The sequence below is a fragment of the Heptranchias perlo genome, unplaced genomic scaffold (genome assembly GCF_035084215.1).
Source record: "Heptranchias perlo isolate sHepPer1 unplaced genomic scaffold, sHepPer1.hap1 HAP1_SCAFFOLD_162, whole genome shotgun sequence".
In the NCBI taxonomy this organism is placed as follows: domain Eukaryota; kingdom Metazoa; phylum Chordata; class Chondrichthyes; order Hexanchiformes; family Hexanchidae; genus Heptranchias; species Heptranchias perlo.
In genome coordinates, this window is record NW_027138881.1 from 154,937 (window position 1) to 169,340 (window position 14,404).

The window sequence follows — 14,404 nt, forward strand, 5'->3', positions numbered from 1 at the left end:
ACGAGGGGGCATAATCTTAGAATAAGGGGCTGCTCCTTCAAAACTGAGATGAGGGGAAACTTCTTCACTCAGAGGGTAGTAGGTCTGTGGAATTTGCTGCCCCAGGATGCTGTGGAAGCTACATCATTAAATAAATTCAAAGCAGAAATAGACAGTTTCCTCGAAGTGAAGGGAATTAGGGGTTACGGGGAGCAGGCAGGAAATTGGACATGAATTTAGATTTGAGGTTAGGATCAGATCAGCCATGATCTTATTGAATGGCGGAGCAGGCTCGAAGGGCCGATTGGCCTACTCCTGCTCCTATTTCTTATGTTCTTATGTTCTTATCCCATGTGCTCCTTTAATAAACCATATTTTTTTTGTGATTGTTTAGTGTCTGAACAACACCAACTGCTGCTGATTGTGAGTCAGTGAGTGCAGTTGTGGGGAATGGTCCAGGTCTGCAGGAGCGCTGATAGTGAACTCACTGCTGCTGCACACTGATATGCTGTTGCTCCTCCCTTGTGCAATGCCCTTTGGGTACAAGGAGCTGGTTGATAGCTAACGTTCTGTTTCACAAACCTGGGGGTTTTTGTTCGAGGTTTATAACAGTACGAGAGAGCACAGGGGAGTCCCGGTGATGTAATTCTACCCAGGATTCACTGTATTGCTCGGAGCTGAATTTCACTGTGCTGCAGGACAAGGTTGAGGTTCAGGGTTCAGCTCCTCCAATTCTGGCCTCTTGTCCATCCCCGATTTCCTTTGCCCGACCATTGGCGGCCGTGCCTTCAGCTGCCTAGGTCCTAAGCTCTGGAATTCCCTCCCTAAACTTCTCCGCCTCTCTAGGAACAGGAGGAGGCCATTCAGCCCCGTCAGCCTGTTCCCCCATTCAGTAAGATCATGGCTGATCTGTGACCGAACTCCACATACCCGCCTTAGCCCCATATCCCTTAATGCCATTGATTAACAAAAATCTATCAATCTCAGATTTAAAATTAACAGTTGAGCGAGCATCAACTGCCGTTTGCGGAAGAGAATTCCAAACTTCTCCCACCCTTTGTGTGTAGAAATGTTTCCTAACTTCACTCCTGAAAGTCCTGGCTCTAATTTTTAGGCTATGTCCCATAGTCCTAGACTCCCCAACCAGCAGAAATAGTTTCTCTCTATCCACCTTAATATCTTGAAAATTTTGATCAAATCACCCTTTAATCTTCTAAATTCCAGAGAATACAACCCCAATTTGTGTAATCTCTCCTCGTAACTTAACCCTTGAAGTCCGGGTATCATTCTAGTAAACCTACGCTGCACTCCCTCCAAGGCCAATATGTCCTTCCGAAGGTGCGGTGCCCAGAACTGCTCACAGTACTCCAGGTGCGGTCCAACCAGGGTTTTGTATAGCTGCAGCATAACTTCTGCCCCCTTGTACTCTAGTCCTCTAGATATAAAGGCCAGCATTCCATTAGCCTTTTTGATTGTTTTCTGTACCTGTCCATGACATTTTAATGATCTATGTACATGGACCCCTAAGTCTCTTTGGACCTCAACTGTTTTGAGCTTTTCACCATTTAGAAAGTACCCTGTTCTACCCTTTTTAGGTCCAAAGTGGATGATCTCACACTTGCCTACAATGAAATCCATTTGCCACAGTTTTGCCCATTCACTTAATCTATTAATATCTCTCTGTAATTTATGCTTCCATCTACACTGCTTACAATGCTGCCTATCTTTGTGTCATCGACAAACTTGGATATGTGGTTCTCTATCCCGTCATCTTAAGTCATTGATAAATACAGTGAATAATTGAGGCCCCAACACAGATCCCTGTGGGACATCACTAGTCACATCCTGCCAATTTGAGTACCTGCCCATTATCCCAACTCTCTGTCTCCTGTCGCTCAGCCAATTTCCTAACCCGGTCAATAATTTGCCCTCAATTCTATGAGCTTCAACTTTAGTTAACAATCTCTTATGAGGGACTTTATCAAATGCCTTCTGGAAGTCCATATAAACAACATCCATTGACATTCCCCCGTCGACTACTTTAGTCACCTCTTCAAAAAATTCAATCAGGTTCGTCAGGCATGACCTCGAGCCTTTACAAATCCCCGCTGGCTCTCTCTGATCAACTGAAAATTTTCAAGGTGTTCAGTCACTCTATCCTTCATTATAGACTCTAGTAATTTCCCGACAACAGATGTTAGGCTAACTGGCCTATAATTCCCTGGTTTCCCTCTCTCACCTTTCTTAAATAGCACAGTGACATGTGCAATTTTCCAATCTAAAGTAACGGTTCCTGAATCGAGAGAACTTTGGAAGATTATAGTTAGGGCTTCTGCAATGTTCTCACCGACTTCCTTTAAAACCCTGGGATGGAAACCACCTGGTCCTGGGGATTTGTCACTCTTTAGTGCCATTGTTTTCTTCATTAATGTTAATTTGCTTATGTTAATTATGGTGAGTCCCTGTCCCTGATTCAAAATTAGTTTCCTTGGGGTGTCCGGCATGCTATCCTCTTCCACTACTGTAAATACTGACACAAAGTAATTATTTAGCATGTCTGCCATTTCCTTATTTTCATTTACAATATCCCCATTATCAGTGTTTAAGGGGCCACATTGCTCTTGAGAAACCTCTTTCTCTTAATATAATTGTAAAAATGTTTTGTGTTGATTTTGATATCCCTTCCAACTTTCTTTTCATACTCCCTTCTTGCAGCTCTTACTATCTGTTTTGTCACCCTTTGCTGTTCTTTGTATCTCCCCCAGTCGCCAGGATCTGTGCTAGTTTTTGCATTTTTGAATGCTTTTTCTTTTAGTTTTATGTTGTCTCTCACCTCTTTTGTCGTCCATGGCTGTTTTATTGGTAAGTAGAGTTCTTGCTCCTTGGGGTATAAACTGGTTCTGTATCTTGTTAAATTCTTTTTTGAACACCAGGGGGCCTATACACAACTCCCCCTACAGTCTTAAATCCTTTTCTGTTTCTTAATTCTACCCATAAAGTCTCCACTGCCTGCTCACCTCTCGTTATATCCTCTCTTATCATTGAAGTAATTTCATCCTTAATCACTAAGGCCACCCCTTCCCCTCTACCAGTTTCCCTACCCTTCCTATTGACCCGATAACTTGGTATATTCAGTTCCCAGTCCTGACCGAATTGCACCCATGTCTCAGTAACGGGCACCATGTCGTACTCTCTAAGTTGAATTTGTGCCTACAATTCATTCAGTTTGTTCCTTATACTCCATGCGTTTGTATAAAGAACGCTTATTTGGGCCACACACCCTGACCTGTTCTTCTGCTCTAATGTTGTTTTTCTCACCATTTCTTATTTCTCTCTCCTGATTTAATTATTTTACATCTTTTAGTTCTCCCTTTACCTGTAGTGCCTAAAGCATAATTTCTGACTATCATTCTACTCTCTTCCTTTTCGTTTGTTTTAGAATTATTATTTATAGTGCCTTTTCTACCTGAGCACCCCCCTCCCCATTTACTAGTTTAAAGTCTTTGTGACCGCCCTATTTAACCTTTCTGCTAGGACCGGGTCCCAGCCCGGTTCAGGTGAAGCCCGTCCCAAGGGTACAGTTCCTTCCTGTGCCAGTACTGGTGCCAGTGTCCTATGAAATGGAGCCCCTCTTTCCCACACCAATCCTTCACCCACATGTTCACCTCCCTAATCTGCTTATCTCTGCACCAATTTGTACCTGGCTTGGGTGATAATCCAGAGATTATAACCCTTGAGGTCCTGTTCTTCAATTTAGCTCCTGGTACTCTCTGAACAGGATCTTTTGCTCACTCTTTCCTTTGTTGTTGGTCTGAACATGGACCAAAACGACTGGATCCTCCCCCTCCCTCTCCAATATCCTTTCGAGCTGGTGTGAGATGTCCCTCACCCTGGCACCAGGTAGGCAACATACCATCGGGGACTCTCAATCCTGCTTACAAAGGATGCTATCTGTCCCCCTAATTATTGAATCCCCTACAACTACCACATCACACTTCTCCTCCGCCAGGACAGCCTCCTGCTCCAGGGTGCCACGGTCAGCATTCTGGCTGTCCCTCTGACAGTTTTTATCATTATCCTCACAGGTTGCAAGTACATTGTACCTGTTGGACAGGATCAGTATCTGCGGATCCTCGTTCTCTACCTCACCTGGGTTCCCCTTACTCTGTACACTATTGGTCACACCAACCCCGTTCTGATCCTGTACCTCTACCGGGTGTGACCGAGGTCTGGAGCAAACTGTCCAGATACTCCACCCCCTCCCTAATGTGTCGGAGTGTCTCCAACTCACACTCCAGCTCAATGACTCTGAGCCGGAGAGATTCGAGGTGGAGACATCGACTGCAGATGTGTTCACTCGGGACATTCTCGCTGTCCACAAACTCCTAAATACTGCAGTCCAGACAACCTGCTCTGCCATATCTTACTCTAGATTTATTTATAGATAATTACTTTTTAGTCTGTTTTGGGTTTTTTTTGCTTTTTTTCTTAAAACTTAGCACCTCCTTCCCCCTACACATAATTCCCACACTCACCAAATTCTCAAGTCCCCACTCTGCTTGCGATGCACTCAGTGCGACCTCTCTCCACCTCTCTCTCCTCCTTTAAGGCACTCCTTAAAACTTACTTCTTTGACCGAGCTTTTGGTCACCTGTCTTAATATCTCCTTATGTGGCTCAGTGTCAAATTTTGTCTGATTTACGCTCCTGTGAAGCGTCTTAGGACATTTCACTACGTTAAAGGCGCTGTATAAATGGGAATTGTTATTGTACTCTCGAGGATCTTGGTCAGAGATAATCCACTGAAACAGTTTGGATGGTGATTGGAGGGGCCTTGATCAAATTAATTTAAACTTTTCCCTGTTGTGGTACAAGTACAGAGAGAGATATGATAACAGAATAGCCGAGCCATCCCACCATGTATGTTACATGAAGAAATTTCTCTTGATTTGAGGTTCACTCGGTTAATCCCGGGGATGAGGGGGTGGACATATGAGGAGAGGTTGAGTAGATTGGGACTCTACTCATTGGAGTTCAGAAGAATGAGAGGCGATCTTATTGAAACATATAAGATTGTGAAGGGGCTTGATCGGGTGGATGCGGTAAGGATGTTCCCAAGGATGGGTGAAACTAGAACTAGGGGGCATAATCTTAGAATAAGGGGCTGCTCTTTCAAAACTGAGATGAGGAGAAACTTCTTCACTCAGAGGGTGGTAGGTCTGTGGAATTTGCTGCCCCAGGAAGCTGTGGAAGCTACATCAGTAAATAAATTTAAAACAGAAATCGACAGTTTCCTAGAAGTAAAGGGAATTAGGGGTTACGGGGAGCGGGCAGGAAAGTGGACATGAATTTAGATTTGAGGTTAGGATCAGATCAGCCATGATCTTATTGAATGGCGGAGCAGGCTCGAGGGGCCGAATGGCCTACTCCTGCTCCTATTTCTTATGTTCTAATGTTGTTCCCCACTTGTATGGACCTCTCCGCCTCACACTCTACCTGACAGCCCATCACTCCATCCCACCCCTCCTGTTACTATGACTGGACTGTCAATCCACCCCAGGATCCCTGGATCGCGGAGATTCTCAGACACGCCATTGCCCAGAGCTCCGTGTGTGAGGAAAGCCTGAAGTGGGAGCTGAGTGATTGAGTGAACGGCTGAATCCCAGCAGGAGACATGCTGAGACTCATGATCCGATGGCTTTGCACGTTTTACATCTAACAATCTCTCTTTTTCCTTACAGACACGCCAGCTGATGATCTGGTAAGTTATTAGTGAAATTAAGAGATATCCCCTTTTTTTTACAAACATACAAATTAAGAGCAGGAGTAGGCCATTCGGCCCCTCGAGCCTGCTGTGCCATTTGATAAGATCATGGCTGATCTGATTGTGACCTCAACCCTACTTTCCCGTCTACCTACTGTAACCTTTGACTCCCTTGTTAATCAGGAATCTATCTAACTCAGCCTTAAAAATATTCAGTGACCCTGCCTCCCCCGCTCTCTGGGGAAGGGAGTTCCACAGACTCACGACCCCTTATTTTTAAACTGTGCCCCCGAGTTCTAGTCTCTCCCACAAGGGGAAACATCCTCTCAGTATCTACCCCTTCTCGTCCCCTCAGGATCTTATATGTTTCAATAAGATCACCTCTCATTCTTCTAAACTCCAGTGTGTACAGGCCCAACTTGTCCAACCTTTCCTCATAAGATAACCCCCTCATCCCAGGAATCAGTCGAGTGAACCTTCTCTGAACCGCCTCTAAAGCAATTATGTCCTTTCTTAAATAAGGAGACTAAAACTGCACACAGTATTCTAGATGTGGTCTCACCAATGCCCTGTACAACTGTAGCAAAACATCTCTACTTTTATATTCCATTCCCCTTGCAATAAATGACAACATTCCATTTGCCTTCCTAATCACTTGCTGTACCTGCATACTAACTTTTTGTGATTCATGTACTCGGACACCCAGATCCCTCTGTACCTCAGAGTTCTGCAATCTCTCTCCATTTAAATAATATCCTGCTTTTCTATTCCTCCTGCCAAAGTGGACAAGTTCACATTTTTCCACATTATCCTCCATCTGCCAAATTTTTGCCCACTCACTTAACCTATCGATATCCCTTTGCAGACTCCTTCTGTCCTCTTCACAACTTACTTTCCGACCTACCATTGTATCATCAGCAAATTTAGCAACAATACATTCGGTCCCTTCATCCAAGTCACCGATATAGATTTTAAATAGTTGAGGCCCAAGCACTGATCCTAGTGGCAATCTTTTTGTCAATTTTTTCCCCATCTCAAAGAAACTGACTCTCACTGGGGTACGGGTCCCACGGGCACTGACTCTCACTGGGGTACGGGTTCCACAGACACTGACTCTCACTGGGGTACGGGTTCCACGGGCACTGACTCTCACTGGGGTACGGGTCCCACAGACACTGACTCTCACTGGGGTACGGGTTCCACGGGCACTGACTCTCACTGGGGTACGGGTCCCACAGACACTGACTCTCACTGGGGTACGGGTCCCACAGACACTGACTCTCACTGGGGTACGGGTTCCACAGACACTGACTCTCACTGGGGTACGGGTTCCACAGACACTGACTCTCACTGGGGTACAGGTTCCACAGACACTGACTCTCACTGGGGTACGGGTTCCACAGACACTGATTCTCACTGGGGTACGGGTCCCACGGACACTGACTCTCACTGGGGTACGGGTTCCACAGACACTGACTCTCACTGGGGTATGGGTCCCACAGACACTGACTCTCACTGGGGTACGGGTCCCACAGACACTGACTCTCACTGGGGTACGGGTCCCACAGACACTGACTCTCACTGGGGTACGGGTTCCAGGGGTGCTGGGGGTGGGTGGTGGGGAGAGGCATTGGGGAGAAGGGGTGAGGGGGGTGGGGAGATGTGGTGAGGGGGTGCGCCCTGAGGTGTATGCGTCCGAGGCCCTCTGCCCCCACTCTGACCTGGGGACGGGTGAGGATCCCTCGCTGTGTGTCTCACATCAGATTGTACAGTGCACAGTCTGCCATAACTCACAGGATTACAGAGTAAAAGGAAAATGTAATCTGATTTTATACAAAACAAGTAAATCTTTCTGCCTTTCTTAACAGGATGGATGCCAGCAGCCGGCAGCAGGTAATTGCAAACTCCCTGTGGGAGGGGAAAACTCCATACAACACATGAGCTCCCATTTCTATAGCACCTTTCACCACCTCAGGTCATGCCAAAGTGCTTTACAGCCAATGAAGTACTTTTTAAAGTGTAGTCACTGTTATAATGTAGGAAACGCAGCAGCCAACTTGTGCACAGCAAGATCCCACAAGGCAGCATTGAGATAAATGACCAGATAATCTGTTTTCTCGTGATGTTGCTAGAGGGATAAACATTGGCCCAAGTCACTGGGGAGAACTCCCCTGCTCTTGTTCCAAAAGTGACCATGGGATCTTTTACATCCATCTGAGAGGGCAGACGGGGCCTTGGTTTAACTGCACTGGGAGTGTCAGCCTAGATCTTGTGCTCAAGTCTCTGGATTGGGGCTTGAACTCATGACCCTCTGACTCAGAGGCGAGAGTGCTAGGCACTGGGCCATCTCGAAAGTGATCAAGATGGGTTTCAGGAGATGGCAGTGACTGAAGTACAAACCCAACATTCCTCCTACCTTTTGTCCCTACATAGTGTTTTGGTTCTGTTTGTGCTGTCAACGGTGTTTGTGGCGTTCATACATTGGACACACTCAGATTGCAGCTTCTTGCTTCCCTCGTATTTCTCTGCCCCTTTCGATCTTCTCGCTGCAGATTTGGGAACATGACAGAAATAGGTCATTTGTGTTTATTTTTTCAAGGTCCCAGAATGTTGGCCGTTCGTAACTACCAGGGCACTCCCCCTCCACCGGTGGGGAAACCAGTCCTCAGCTTCCAGACCGGAGAAATCGTAGAACTGCTCAAGGGCGATCCCGACTCACTCTGGTGGGAGGTGAGACTCGTTGGAGAGAGCTCCGAGCCAAGCAGGCAGGATCAGAACTCAGCGATTCGATTGCAGGAGTGCCTGTGACTGTGGTTTGCACCAGCACACTTTACCGTTACCATCACCGCTACGGTGACCATTACTGACCCTCCCTATCAGGGCCCAGTGCAAGGGGTGGAGAGCAAGATGAACAATATTGTGATGACAAATGGAAAATGTTAGGATCAGTTAGTTAGGCTAAAGGAAGATAAAACACCAGGCCCGAGGGGATATATCCCAGGATCCTGAGGGAGATGAGGGGGGAAATCCCCGAGGCCTTAGAACGATATTTCAGGCTTGTATTGAGTGAGGGGTGTGAGCCGGAGGATTGGGCAGTGGACAGTGTAGTCCTATGTTTAAAAAGGGAGGCAGTCAATTTGGGTAATTGCAGGCGGGTTGCTGGGGTCCCTTGAGCCCAAACTCATTCACCCTGGTATGGGGAGTAGGGCCTGTCCGAGGCCCATATAAACTCTTCAGTCCGCACAAGGAGCCACTCTGAGTGGATAAGGTAATGGGTCAACTGGGGGTCAGTTACATTACTGAGGTGAAGGTTTGGGACCTTTTGAAGGCCTCAGTGGGACTCGGGTCCAGGTCTCAACTGGCACGGGCTCCGGGCATGAAGCGAGGAATTTTTCAGGGAAGGCTGGGAATTCCCCCCACTTGATGTTGGGGGGGGTGGCAGCAGGTGGGAGATCTGCCCGCGGTCCCCCAACCATAACGTACCATCCCTTCGGAGCCAGAATCAGGCCCATATCCGCCTCTCTCCCCACCGCCCCCGCCACCGGGCACAAGTACAAATTACACCCCACCCTCTCCCACCCCAGAAATTCTGGGATCCGCACCCAGCCCCCAACCTTGCCACGGAAGCTGTGTAAGACCAGCATTCCCTTGCTTTATGACCTATTGAAACCCCCTCCCCCCCACCCCGGTCTCTGTCCGGCTCGGCTTGACCCCGGCCAGCTCAGCTACACCAACACGGTCTCACGGCACAGAGGCTGACTGGCTGGGTCTGAGAGAGGCGTCCGGCCCCACCCACAGCTTGACTCAGAGTCCTGATACACGTCTTATCGACATCTTATCCAGCACAAGGTTAACCGGGGCTAGGGCCGAGTCGATGCTGAAGGAAGATGCAGGACTGTGTCCTCGGTCAGCTTCCCACCCACCAGGACTCTCAGTCCCTGTTGTGAATCAATAATTCGGGCCAATGCCCCTGGAATCTGATAACCAAATCGTGTGGTGCACAGACCAGTTGGGCCTGTCTCGATGCTGTACATTCCATGTAATTAATGTCCGTAATTGGTTTCTAATCTCTTTATTCAACTCTGACATCCTAAAACTACTGGTAGTTTCCTTTTTTAATGAATATCCTTAATCTGTACCTTTGCAATCTCTTATTAAAAACATCTCACTGTTCCGCTACGGTCCTGTGGGCCAGTTTCTCTTTGGTTCAATGTCAAGTTTATAAGCTCCTGTGGAGCGTCTTGGGACATGTTTCAACGTTAAAGGAATTGTAGAAATGCAAGTTGCTGCAGCAACACCTCTGCCCCATAACCCGATTCACACCCTGCTTGTGGAGGCAGCCCTGTTCACATCGCACGAATTCCACTCCCATTTCTCCATTTACTCCCTCTCTGTCCTAATCGATAAGTGGATAATTAAATGCTCCCAGAAGGATTGTTTTGTTATTCCTGCTCTAATCTGACTGCAGGTTTCCTCCTCCATTTCCTTTCTATAATTTGGAGGCCTGTAGTACACCCCTATCTCTGCCTGTGCCCCCTCCCTGCCTGCATCTCCCTCCCGACAGCAAAAACTCCCTCCGTAACTAATATTGCCCTTTCACCTCCTTTCTTATCTTTTCTATCCCTGCTAAATATATCCCAATTTGTTTAATTTCCATTCCAGTCCAGTTTGCAGCCAGATTTCTGGAAATATAATTAAATATTAAGTAAAATAATTGGTCCCAGTTCTCTCTCTCCCCCAGTTTATTTCCCACACTCTGCAATCCATGCATTTTAAATATTTTTAAACATTACTCCTTTTCTCATGATTTTTTGTCTAAACTTCACTTCAGTCTTATCCTGTTTATAACGGGTCCATTTCATTTTAACCCCTGACTCCATATCCCTCTTGCTAAATTGTAGTATCAGAGGGGGAGGGGGCAAAGTGTCAGGTCAGGGGTGAATGGGGGAGGGGGGCAATGTGTCAGGTCAGGGGTGAATGGGGGAGGGGGGCAATGTGTCAGGTCAGGGGTGAATGGGGGAGGGGGCAATGTGTCAGGTCAGGGGTGAATGGGGGAGGGGGCAATGTGTCAGGTCAGGGGTGAATGGGGGAGGGGGGCAATGTGTCAGGTCAGGGGTGAATGGGGGAGGGGGGCAATGTGTCAGGTCAGGGGTGAATGGGGGAGGGGGCAATGTGTCAGGTCAGGGGGTGAATGGGGGAGGGGGGCAATGTGTCAGGTCAGGGGGTGAATGGGGGAGGGGGCAATGTGTCAGGTCAGGGGGTGAATGGGGGAGGGGGGCAATGTGTCAGGTCAGGGGTGAATGGGGGAAGGGGCAAAGTGTCAGGTCAGGGGTGAATGGGGGAGGGGGGCAATGTGTCAGGTCAGGGGTGAACGGGGGAGGGGGGCAAAGTGTCAGGTCAGGGGTGAATGGGGGAGGGGGCAATGTGTCAGGTCAGGGGGTGAATGGGGGAGGGGGGCAATGTGTCAGGTCAGGGGTGAATGGGGGAAGGGGCAAAGTGTCAGGTCAGGGGTGAATGGGGGAGGGGGGCAATGTGTCAGGTCAGGGGTGAATGGGGGAGGGGGGCAATGTGTCAGGTCAGGGGGTGAATGGGGGAGGGGGGCAATGTGTCAGGTCAGGGGTGAATGGGGGAAGGGGCAAAGTGTCAGGTCAGGGGTGAATGGGGGAGGGGGGCAATGTGTCAGGTCAGGGGTGAACGGGGGAGCGGTTGTATGATGAGGCTGGACTGGCAGTGGGGGGCCTGAATAGAGTGTGCGTGTGAGGAGTGTCTGTGGGATGTCTGGGTGTCTGTGGGATGTCTACGGTGTGTCTGGTGAGCCTGCGAGGTGCCCTTGTAACCAGGCTCCACTGATTGATACCAAACTACAATATAACAATCTGTGTCTGTCTGTGCCTGTTCCAGGGGAGGGTAATTCAAACCAAACGGTCTGGTTGTTTCCCGAGCTCTTCTGTGAAGCCTTGTCCGGTGGACAGCAGAGTAAGTTTGATAAAGCTTCGAACCTTGTGTACTGTCCCCTTGACCCTGTGTGGGTCCAGCCTCCAGCCCCACGACTCCGCTGCACTCCCTCAGGACCTGCTGCCTTTCCCCTTCCCTCCTCTACATAAAGAAGCTGGATTCAGCATTATGGTGTAAACTGGTCCGATACATGGGTGATACTGGGGGGGGCAGGGGGGAAGAGTACAATCTAATGAAGCAGCCAAGGATTTAGAGAAGGGCCCAGACAATATTTGCAAATTGACAGAACTGTGGCAAATGGAATTCAATAGAGAAAGCTGCACGATCGTACACATTGGATAGAAAAACGGACAACATGCTGACAATGTATCGGGAGGAGTTAGAGGAGAGACCGGAGGTCAGAGAGCGATAGTGGATTCAACACTGACTGTGTCCTGCCACTTGATGCAGCATTAACGAAGCAAACCCAGTCTTGTGCTATATCACCAGTCACTCTGAGGCTGTCCAATCCTGACTCTCACTGGGGTACGGGTCCCACAGACACTGACTCTCACTGGGGTACGGGTCCCACAGACACCGACTCTCACTGGGGTACGGGTCCCACAGACACTGACTCTCACTGGGGTACGGGTCCCACAGACACTGACTCTCACTGGGGTACGGGTCCCACAGACACTGACTCTCACTGGGGTACGGGTCCCACAGACACTGACTCTCACTGGGGTACGGGTCCCACGGACACTGACTCTCACTGGGGTACGGGTCCCACAGACACTGACTCTCACTGGGGTACGGGTCCCACAGACACTGACTCTCACTGGGGTACGGGTTCCACAGACACTGACTCTCACTGGGGTACGGGTCCCACAGACACTGACTCTCACTGGGGTATGGGTTCCACAGACACTGACTCTCACTGGGGTACGGGTCCCACGGACACTGACTCTCACTGGGGTACGGGTCCCACAGACACTGACTCTCACTGGGGTACGGGTCCCACAGACACTGACTCTCACTGGGGTACGGGTCCCACAGACACTGACTCTCACTGGGGTACGGGTCCCACAGACACTGACTCTCACTGGGGTACGGGTTCCACAGACACCGACTCTCACTGGGGTACGGGTCCCACAGACACTGACTCTCACTGGGGTACGGGTCCCACAGACACTGACTCTCACTGGGGTACGGGTCCCACGGGCACTGACTCTCACTGGGGTACGGGTCCCACGGGCACTGGATGTCCTCTGATACTTTGCCCAAGTGGCCGTTCTTCATGTGTGAGGATAATGAGCGTCATCAGCCTATTCTACCCTGGACGGCATCACAGACAAAGCCATTCCAGTCCCCAACTGACATCTCCACACACGCACCTTCCAGCAGGAGCTCCTCGATGGACCTCAGGAGCAGGAACAACGACTGATTTATTTCCCTGTCACTAGGCATGGGGCAGTAAGGATAATTGTCGGGCCTTTGTAGAGACATCCTTGTCAAAGTCAGCCAACACGGTGAGGAAAATCGATTCACCCCTAGTCTGTGGACTCAGTATCTCACTGGGTCTATTGGCCATTGACTGACTTCCCCCGTTAAGGCTGGGTTACAGGCTGATGTGCCAAAGTGTTCTGGGGCGTGAAGTCAGATTCCGTTCAGTTCAGTGTTGGAGAATGACCTTTGGCCCAATGCTGTGTTGTGACACCAAGTCCGAGTACTCCTTGCACTGCATCGGTGTTATTTGTACCGAGTGGAACTATTGAGAGTTTTATGCTGCAGATTCCCAGCTCCGACAGGCTGGGTGTGTTCCCAGGTTTTGTTGTTGAAACCTCTCACTTATCAAATATTCAGCAAAAGGAATAATTGGTTTTAATTTTTCCTTTTCAGCATTTTATTAAACCACCTCCGAGAGAGCCCGACTACAGCACGTACCCCTGGTAAGTCAGGTCAGCAACTGATAATAGCAGCCAGTACATAACACACTGCAGGTCATGATTCTTCGGGGAGTCTGACTTCACAGCCTCTCCTCAAAGTAGGGAGCTTAAATAATGTGAGAAGGGCAGCTATAAAAGATTAAAACAAACTGCAAAGTAAAGCTCCCTCTACACTGTCCCATCAAACACTCCCAGGGCAGGTACAGCACGGGTTAGATACAGAGTAAAGCTCCCTCTACACTGTCCCATCAAACACTCCCAGGGCAGGTACAGGGTTAGATACAGAGTAAAGCTCCCTCTACCCTGTCCCATCAAACACTCCCAGGGCAGGTACAGGGTTAGATACAGAGTAAAGCTCCCTCTACACTGTCCCATCAAACACTCCCAGGGTCAGGGACAGGGTTAGATACAGAGTAAAGCTCCCTCTACACTGTCCCATCAAACACTCCCAGGGGCAGGTACAGGGTTAGATACAGAGTAAAGCTCCCTCGACACTGTCCCATCAAACACTCCCAGGGCAGGTACAGGGTAACGGAGTAGAGTCTCTGTGTATTTTACAGGAACGGATCACTTGTTCCACTTTCCAACATTGCTTTTTTCTCTCTAGGTTTGCGGGTAATCTGGAGCGAGGACAGGCGGACAACCTTCTAAAGTCGCACACGAGTGGGACGTACCTGATCCGCGAGCGGACCGCGGAGGCTGAAAGATTTGCAATTAGTATCAGGTTGGCAATGAGTACATTGTGTTTTTGTGAAGTTATGTGGACACGGAGTCTGCATGGA

At 48.9% G+C, this 14,404-nt stretch overlaps 1 protein-coding gene across 1 annotated transcript in view; it reads left to right on the forward strand.

Moving 5' to 3' along the window:
* Positions 1-14,404, forward strand: part of vav2 (vav 2 guanine nucleotide exchange factor) — a gene marked incomplete at its 5' end in the record, with an annotated part of 167,750 nt that overhangs the window by 138,340 nt on the left and 15,006 nt on the right. Inside the window, 6 exons of the mRNA XM_067977580.1 lie at positions 5,720-5,739; positions 7,611-7,635; positions 8,342-8,472; positions 11,644-11,718; positions 13,576-13,625; positions 14,230-14,346. Of these exons, the coding sequence (XP_067833681.1) occupies positions 5,720-5,739; positions 7,611-7,635; positions 8,342-8,472; positions 11,644-11,718; positions 13,576-13,625; positions 14,230-14,346 (418 nt within the window). The remainder of the gene's footprint in view (positions 1-5,719; positions 5,740-7,610; positions 7,636-8,341; positions 8,473-11,643; positions 11,719-13,575; positions 13,626-14,229; positions 14,347-14,404) is intronic.